This window comes from Bufo gargarizans, chromosome 3 (assembly GCF_014858855.1).
Source record: "Bufo gargarizans isolate SCDJY-AF-19 chromosome 3, ASM1485885v1, whole genome shotgun sequence".
Classification (NCBI taxonomy): Eukaryota; Metazoa; Chordata; class Amphibia; order Anura; family Bufonidae; genus Bufo; species Bufo gargarizans.
Window position 1 is genome coordinate 128,850,536 of NC_058082.1, and position 9,440 is coordinate 128,859,975.

General features: G+C 48.5%; 1 protein-coding gene across 1 annotated transcript; it reads left to right on the plus strand.

The window, feature by feature from the left end:
• The first annotated feature begins 3,511 nt into the window (after positions 1-3,511).
• KBTBD7 (kelch repeat and BTB domain containing 7) lies at positions 3,512-8,735 on the plus strand. Its single transcript, XM_044286457.1, has one exon. The coding sequence runs from the start codon at positions 3,566-3,568 to the stop codon at positions 5,489-5,491; it is 1,926 nt and encodes a 641-aa protein (XP_044142392.1). The 5' UTR covers positions 3,512-3,565; the 3' UTR covers positions 5,492-8,735.
• The last annotated feature ends 705 nt before the right edge of the window (positions 8,736-9,440 follow it).

The window sequence follows — 9,440 nt, forward strand, 5'->3', positions numbered from 1 at the left end:
TAGATAAAGATGTCCAGGGTGTAATGTGTGATGCCCTAATTGAGTCTCTTATCCCCCTTCCCTCTCTGGTGGCAGTAAATGATTTGAGAACATCAAGCGAGGCTGTTTGCAGTGCTAAAAGTCCAAAAAAGGAGGAAGTTAAAGAGCCAGGACAGGAATAGAATACATGGAGTGACTTCAAAAATGATGCCCAGAAAACCATCCGACTGTTTTTGTAAAACATTAAACTTTAAAACTGTACTTTTCGGGATTGGAAAATCATTGGTAATGCATTTAAATTGTTTTGTTCCCTCTAATTTGTATTTATACCTTCACACGTATTACATACATCTAGTTTGATATCCATCAATGAGAAGCATTACTTCTTTCCAGGTGGAATAGCAATGTAGACTACTACTCCTTTATCACAAAAGAACAAATTTATTTATTCCCTACATTCCTCACAAATCATAACTTAAGAAGCATGGTCCATGCCTGGAAATATGCCGAAAATGTCTATATTTTTTTTTAACTATTGTTCAGTTTTTAAGGTTCCTTGGGTTGTGGTTGGTAATGGCCAGTCTAACAGATAATCTAATTTATTTGACTGTTCAGAGAACTCTGTAAGGGCTGTTCCACACGAGCGGATGCCGTGCGTGACATCCGCTCCGTGAATGACAGCCAAGACCTGATGCGGACAGCAGAGGCACGGAGCATTAACATGACTGATGATGCTCCGTGCCTCTCTGTGACCTCTTTACTACGAAATCACAGTGAGAAAACCACTTTAAAACTTGAAACGAATAACTCACTTCGGCTCATCGGAGCCCATATATTCTAATACTGTACGGAGACGGATCTCCGTACAGTATTAGTCCAAAGTTTTAAACAAAGCGACTTAGGATAAAGCATTCGAAGCTCGCTTCGCTCAACACTACTGGCAACCCCACCGATCACCTGATAGAAGAGGCTGCTGCACAACGGTCTCTTAGGATAGCAATATCACGTTCATTCATCACATGGCTAAGGAGTTAAGTTCCATTCAAGTGAATCGGCCTAAGCTGCAATACCAAGCACAGCCACTATAAAATGTGTGGCGCTGTGCTTGGTGAGCAGTGAGGAAACTGCAGCACTGGCCAGGGCACTGCAGTCTCTTCAAACAGCTGCTTGGCTGGGGTATTGGGAGTTAGACCAAGTCAGATATTAACATTGGACATGGTGTTTTAGCAGCAGGCAGCCTGTTATAGAGCCGGAGGAGCTGAGCAGATTGATGTATAGTTTTATTAGAAAAGATTCAGTATAACTTGTAATTTCTACATTTACATTTCTGCTTATTCTTAGCTTTGAATGGAGGCAGCAGGGTTGCCAACCATCCAGAAAAAAAAAATATACGGCTGTATCCGTGATTTTGTTGAGGCTGGCGGTACTTGGCTAGGTTATTTTGGTGGTAATTATCATCACTTTACAGCTCACAGTAAAGGCTGGTAGTATATTGAGCTATAGACATGGATTACTTTTTATCATTATCATTCATTGTGGTTTTCCAATTTGTCCGTAAAAAATGTTGGCTGTCCATGATTTGGGGATAGGTTGTCCAGGAAAAAGAAGAATTCTGGGAGGCGGTCCCATCAGTGATTGACAACTCTCTGTATTACAGAGTCATAGAGGAAAGGTTGTCAATCACTGATTGGTCCAAATCCTTCACTTAAAGGGTTTCTGTCACCCCCAATTTTTGCAATTAAACAGGCTGACATTATAGATGTGAAAATGTCACCTGAATTGAACCCTGCATTTCTTTTATTTAAGTATGCCCCCGTTTTCGTGTAATTTTAACTTTTATTATATGCAAATGAGCCCCCGGTAGCAGGGAGGGCATGGCACCTGCTCCTAGAGGCTCCGTTCGCCCACCCCATTTTCACGCCCTTCTGTCTTGATTGACAGAGCCAGGCCAGCGTTGGTTCTCCTGCTGGCCCCGTCTGCAGTGTAAATCTCGCGCAGTATTCGGCGCAGTGAGAAAGCCAGTGTTCCATGAAATTTCCCTACCCTCGTCACTTCCTGTTGTGACGCTGCCGCACCAGACATGACGTTCCCAGCTTTGGAAGGAGGTTTGCCGCGCAGCGCCGACTCACAACGATGGGGTAGGGAAATTTCACACCAGAGTTGGGGAGAAGGGGCCACCTAATGCGCTTACGCCTTACCTCTCAGCTGGCTCCAGATGATCAGACACCGCGCGTGCGCAGAGTGGTAGGGAGATTTACCAGAACAAATGGCCATCAGATCTCCCTACCCCAACACTGTGCAGGCGCTGTGATCGGATGGATGTTCGGTATAAGAGATCTCCCTGTCAGCTGGTGCGCACGCGCGGTGTATCCCGACGGGAGTAGTTAGCCGCGCTTGCGCACTGGATCGTAACTAGCGTGGCACACCTCCTTCCAAACCGGGGAATGTCATGTCCGGTGAGGCCGCGTCACAACAGGAAGTGATGAGGGTAGGGAAATTTCATGGAACACCGGCAGGAAAACCAACGCTTGCCTGGCCCTGTCAATCAAGACAGAAGGGTGTGGAAATGAGGTGGGCGAATGGAGCCTCTAGGACAGGCATCCTCAAACTGCGGCCCTCCAGCTGTTGTAAAACTACAACTCCCACAATGCCCTGCTGTAGGCTGATACCTGTAGGCTGTTCGGGCATGCTGGGAGTTGTAGTTTTGCAACAGCTGGAGGGCCGCAGTTTGAGGATGCCTGCTCTAGGAGCAGGTGCAATGCCCTCCCTGCTACTGGAGGCTCATTTGCATATAATAAAAGTTACAATTACACGAAAACGGGGGCATACTTAAATAAAAGAAATGCAGGGTTAAATTCAGGTGACATTTTCACATCTATAATGTCAGCCTGTTTAATAGCGAAAATTGGGGGTGACAGATACCCTGTAAGGGCCCAGAATGAGCAGCAATAGAAATGAATGAAATACAAGTTTACTGAATCTTTTCCCATAAAACTATACATCACTCTGCTCAGCTCCTCCTGCTCTATAACAGGCTGCCTGCAGACTGTGCTGCCTTTTCATGGTGACAGGTTCCAGAAGATAGGCCATCATCAAAACCTGGACAACTGGTTTGAAAATGTCTTCTACTTAATAAAACGGAAATATGTCCCACATCTGGGGACCAAGCACCTTTGCCACACTGCGCTGGGTATGGAGCAGGGCAGAGGCGCTTTATGTGGGCTCCTATCAGATCTGCCCCCGACAGCTGTGCATTTCCTCAAGAAGTCACTAATCGGCTCAAGCATCAGTCAGCTATGGGGCAGTACACACTGAATGACAAGTGGTGGGGAAAACGCGTGGGCGATCTGCCCGTATGTACGGCTGACACTGCTCATGCGGAAAACCCGCAGCAGCTGTCACTCACTCAAGGTCACGTGACCCGGCCGTCACCTGACTGAGGACAAACCAGCGGGCGGCAGACTGTGTGACGTCACCCGGCGCCGCCCCAGAAGGTCGGAAGTGGCGCTCTCAGGCCGGCTTTGACTTCCGGGAAGCGGAACCTGTCTTCTCGGCGAGCCCCATAACTGTAGTCCCGCCTCCCGTCATGTCTGGTTACGGGGTGTCCAGCTTTTTCTCAGGGCCGGAGCTGCTGGAGGATCCGGCTCACGCCTCGTCCCTGCTGGCGCAGCTCAAGTCCTTCTACGACTCCAGTCTCCTGTGCGATGTCACCATCCGCGTCCTGGGCGGGAGCCCTGAGGAGCCCGGCGGCTCGGAGGACCCGGAGAACAGCAGGAGCTTCCACTGCAACCGCAACGTGCTGTCCGCCGCCTGCCCCTACTTCCGGAGCATGTTCACCGGCGGCCTGTACGAGAGCAAGCAGCAGCAGGTGACGCTGCACGACATGAGCCCGGAGTCCATGGCGCTCATCATAGAGTACTGCTACACGGGCAGGGTGATGGTGACCGAGGCCAACGTGCAGCGCCTGTATGCGGCCGCCGACATGCTGCAGCTGGAGTACGTGCGGCAGGCGTGTGCCGGCTACCTGGCCCGGCGGCTGGACCTGCACAACTGCGCCGCCATCCTGCGCTTCGCCGACACCTTCGACCACTGTGAGCTGCGGAGCCGCGCTCTGGCCTTCATGGCCCGCCATTTTGACCAGTTTGTAACCAGTGAAGAGTTCTGTGAGATGAGCCTGGCCCAGCTGAAGATGGTGCTGAGCATGGACAACCTGGACGTGGGCAGCGAGCGGATGGTGTGCGGTGCCGCGCTGCGCTGGCTGGAGGCCTACCCCAAGGAGCGGGCAGAGGTGTGCCAGGAGGTGCTGAGCTGTGTGCGCTGGCAGCACTTCACAGACAAGGACCAGGCCTACCTGGAGGGCCTTAGGTCCAGGCCTTGGGTGCGCAAGTATTGCCTGCCGTACCTTGACGCCGTGCTGCAGGACAAGGACGGTAAACCCAGCGTCGCCGTGCAAGAGAGCAGCCCCGTGCGCAGGATCGGCATGCTCGCCAAGGAAATGGTCATCTTCTTCGGCCACCGCAAGGAGCCTTTCTTGTGCTATGACCCTTACTCTGGGGACATCTACACCATGCCTTCTCCTCTTAGTAACCTAACCCACGGCAAGGCGGTGACCTCCTCGGCCGTGTGCGTCTCCCCGGACAATGACTTGTACTTGGCCACTCAGCCCATGAAACAGCTGTGGGTGTATAGCCCGGTTCACAACACGTGGCAGCTCCTGGCAGAACGCTTGCTGTGCAGAGAGGGCATGGATGTGGCATACCTGAACGGTTACGTGTACATAGTGGGCGGCCATGACCCGTCTTCTGGTGCTAAGATCAAGGATGTGGAGTGCTATAGCGTGCAGAGGAATCAGTGGACGCTGGTGGCTCCGTTGCCGCACTCCTTTTACTCGTTTGAGTTGGTTACGGTGAACGATCGCCTGTACGCCATCAGTAATAAGAGGATGCTCTGCTATGACCCGGCCTGCAACCAGTGGCTGAACTGTGCCTCCATGAAACGCTGTGACTTCCATGAAGCCTGTGTGTACAATGACGAAATTTACTGTATATGTGACATCCCCGTAGTGAAGGTCTACAATCCCGCCAGGGGAGAATGGAGGCGGATTAGTCCAATACCCACCGAGGTCAATACGAACAACTACCAGATTGTGCAGTATGGGTCCAAACTGCTCCTCATCTCCTGCACTATTGTACAGTGGAAGAAGAACCGCGTGACTGTCCACGAGTACGACGTGACTGATGACCGCTGGCTTAATATCGGCACCATGTTGGGCCTTCTGCATTATGACTGCGGCTTCATGTGCCTGTCGGCTCGCGTGTATCCATCTTGCTTGGAGTCGGGGCAGAGCTATATCACAGAGGAGGATGATGTCCGTAGTGAGTCCAGTACGGACTGGATGGATGGCTTTAGTGAGCTGGACTCCGAATCAGACAGTCTAAGCTCTTTTTCCGAGGATGAATGGCCAAGAGTATCTCTGGCAAGGCCACGGATATATCTAGAAGGCTCTTTTTAACCCATGGAAAACCTTATTTGTATTACCTTTTGAGATGTCCCTCAAGGTTCTTGAGCCAAACCATCTGCCTCTGAAAGTGATCTGCTGCACTACTTGAAACCTTGTCCCGTCAGCGAGGATCGCCTCTTCAGCCAAGGGGTATTCTGGTTATTTGAAGTTATCCCCTTTCCACAGGATAGAGGTTAACTTCAAGATTAGTGGGGGTCCTACCGATGGGAATCCCACCGATCACAAGAATGGGGGCCTCCTGCAGCCCCCCCTTGAAATGAATGGCGCACATGTGCGTGGCTGCTCTGCTCATTTCTATGGGCGTTCTGGAGATAGCTGAATGCTGTACATTACGTCGCTCCATTCCTATAGGAATTCCGGAGATCGCATGCCCGACCAGCCACTCCGTTCATTTCAGGTGGGCTGCAGGAGGTACAGGGCCCCCACACTCGTGAGCTGAGGGGGGTCCCAGCGGTAGGACTAGTATAATAGTTATCCTGTATCCTGCGGGCAGCTTTAAACAACTGAAATGCCCCTTTAAGTTTATTCACAATGTTCACAGAGCAGAGACCTGTTGTTTCCTTATGTAAAGTTTTCACTTTTGTTCTGTAAAAGTGTACTGCCATAGTGTTTCTTTTTAGGGTAGGATGGAGTATTGCGACCATTGGCACGGTCAGGCAAGGGACCATTTTTTTCCCCCTGCACTTGAAAACATTGGAGGAGATTTACTAATTGAAATGCCCTAGAATTCTGGTGTAATTTGTGCCAAAAAAACAGGCGTACTTGCTTTGTACCACATTTTATTTAAAAGCACTTTTTTGGGGGTCAGTCAGCAGGGGGTATGGCTTAGTTAGAAAGTGTGCCAAAATTTTGGCCCATGATTTTGCCATAAAATAAGCCAGCTAATGGTGTAGACTACATTCTGCAGATGCCACAGCCACTTTAGTCTTCAGTGTACATGGTGGTACAAAAAACGGTATTAGTAAATCTGACCCAAAATTTAGTATTTTGAGAGAGAAGTATTTCTCTTGACTTATAAGGAGGAGTAACTTCAGTTTCTTTTCTTAGGGATACTTTGTAGACCTCACTGGAAAGCATTTTTTTTACAATGTATTTAAAGGGGTCTGATTCAATATTAAAAGTTTTGAAAAGTTATAATTTACATTCTGTGAAAAGTTGGTCTCTGACAGACTGTATGGACTTGCTGTGTACCTCTCCGTACAGCTGTTGTGTGGCCCCATGGTGCACCCAGGCAGCTGTGTGGAGAGTCCCTTTAAGCTGACAGGTATGTTCTCTTTAGACTGGGCTACACACAGACCATCTAACACCAAAACCTTTGTAACTGCCAAGGAAGTGCTACAGGCAAATAGCATGTGTTGTGCACTTTGCATGCAACTTTATTTTATTTTTTTGATTGGTCATGAAAGTGTTAAGTGTCCACAGTTTATTCCTGTATCTGTGGTGTTACAAAGCCTGTGTTACTCCAGCGTTGAGGAGTATTGTTGAGCGAAGCGAGCTTCAGATGCTTCATCCTAAGTCGCTTCGTTCATAACTTCAGAATAGTACTGTCCGGAGATCCTTCTCCGTACAGTGTTGGAATGTATGGGCGCCAATGAGCCAAAGTAAGTTATTCACAAACTCGCGCCTGACTTTGTTGAATAACTTCGGTAATTGATTTTTAAAGTGGAAACCCAATTTAAAACTTGAAACCGAACTCTGCTTTGGTTCTGACTAGTACCTCGGACCCGAAACAGAGTTCAGTTTTAAGGTGGTTTTCCACTTTAAAAATCAACTAATGAATTTATTCAACAAAGTCACTCGTGACTTTGTGAATAACTTACTTCGGCTCATCGGAGCCCATACATTTTAATCCAGTATGGAGACAGATCTCCGGACAGTATTCAGAAATTTTAAACTAAGCGTCTTCGGATTAAGCATCGCTCAACACTATCAAGGAGCATCTGTCGCCTCTCCTGATGTATGTGCTTGTATACCTGATGGAATAACAATTCTGGAGCATTTTTTTTAGAACTGTTCATTGTGCCATTCCTCTAGTATTCCTCTACACCACACCTATACTCTGAAATTATCTGACCATTTCAGAGTCTATGGGGACACACTCCTTTGCCAGGTGGAATGAGAACACCCAGTTGTCAATCATCCATAAATATTCAGGAGAATTTTGGTAAGGCGGGCACATCAGGTGGGGTGACACGTTCCACCAAGTCATGTTACTAGTAGAAATGACTAAGTGTCGGCTCTGGTTAATGGGTTAGCCCCAAGGTTAAAATGAAAGGGGTTGTGTCCTCTTGCCTTTACTAAGGGTAGGTTCACACCTCCATTTGGTTGCTTAAGCTCACCAGATCCGGCCTAGCCTGATACTGCCACTCGCCACCAGACCACGCTGGGCACTTTCCAGCATAAGTGCCGATTTGTGGCTGGACAAAAATCGCTGCATACAACAGTTTGTCTGGCTGAAAGCCGGCATTTCGCCAGAAAGCGACTGGATCCCCACCAGGTCCCGTCAATGGAGTCCGGCAGTGAATGGCAGTATCTGGCTAGGTCAGATCTGATAAACTCCGGCAGGCTGTTCTCTGCCAGTCTAACGAAGGTGTGAACCTACCCTCGGGTGAGCTGGGACTAAGCCCCGACCACCAGGTGTCTGGGAAATAGCAAAGTGGGCTGTTCCCAAGCATTTTTCGATGGGAGCTACCGAAATGGCGAAACGCCGGCCCACTCTGCTGTTTCCCGGCCACCTGCTGGTCAGGGCGTAGTCCCATCTCTGCTTAGTAAAGGCGAGATGAGGCAACCCCTTTAAGCGCCTGATAGGGTGGGACCATTGACAACTGATCATGAGAACGGGGATCCTGCGAGCATGTGTACCAGTGATCCATTCATCTCCACGAGATTGCCAGATATGCTGAGCATTGCAATGTACCTCGCCATCTCTGGCAGTCCCATGGAGAATGAATGGAGCGGCATGCTTGGCACACGCCCTTTAAGTAGTTACCTTGTTTTGCTATCTAGCACATGTAAATTCCCTTTAATCCTGACTATCGGTTGTGGCACTGAACGCCCTGATAACCTGGAGAGAGAATGGATGGAGATTAGAAGCCACTTCAGAGCAGTCGCCTCATATAACCCTCATCATTTGTAGAGTACCATTTCTCAGGCTGTCAGCTTATTGTCATTGGGTGTATGTCTTCCATGATGGATTCCACTTTTGAAAGTTATTGATTAAAGGAATTTTACTAGATGTGAGAAGTTACTCCTTGTTTTAGGAATCCTCCTGACCGGATTCTCCAGTTTTATAGATCATTAGAAGTTTGTACAATGTCCATACAAAGTGATCTTTTTCTTTTGTATATTTTTTCCTTTAATGTTACATTGCAATCCCTTTTATTAAAGGACATTTGTAGTCAGAATGTGATAATTCCATTTTCACTGGAGTTTATACCAGTTTACTACTCCTTTGCTGGCAGAAGCATGGGCGCGTGGCTGGCAGGTCCTGATCCCTGTATGTTGGGGAAAAAAAGTGGATTTTAATAATCCCCCATCTGCAGGTTTTCTTTAGAAGGGTCGTTCCACAATTGACATGCGAGGAATAAGAGAGAAATGGACGATCGCTGCGGGCCACATGGGTGCTTTGTGGTGTAATTCTGCTTTTGGCAGAATAAGGCTACTTTCACACCTGCGTCCGGTGCGGACCCATCTTGTATCTGCACAGACGGATCCGCAACGATAATGCAAACGCTTGTATCTGTTCACACCAGATCCGTTTGCATTATTCCTAAAAAAAAATCTGTCAAAACGGATCCGTCCTGACTTACATTGAAAGTCAATGGGGGACGGATCTATTTTCAGTTGCACCGTATTGTGTGAGTGAAAACTGATCCGTCCCCATTGATTTACATTGTAAGTCAGGACGGATCCGTTTGGCTCCGCCTCGTCAGGCGGACAC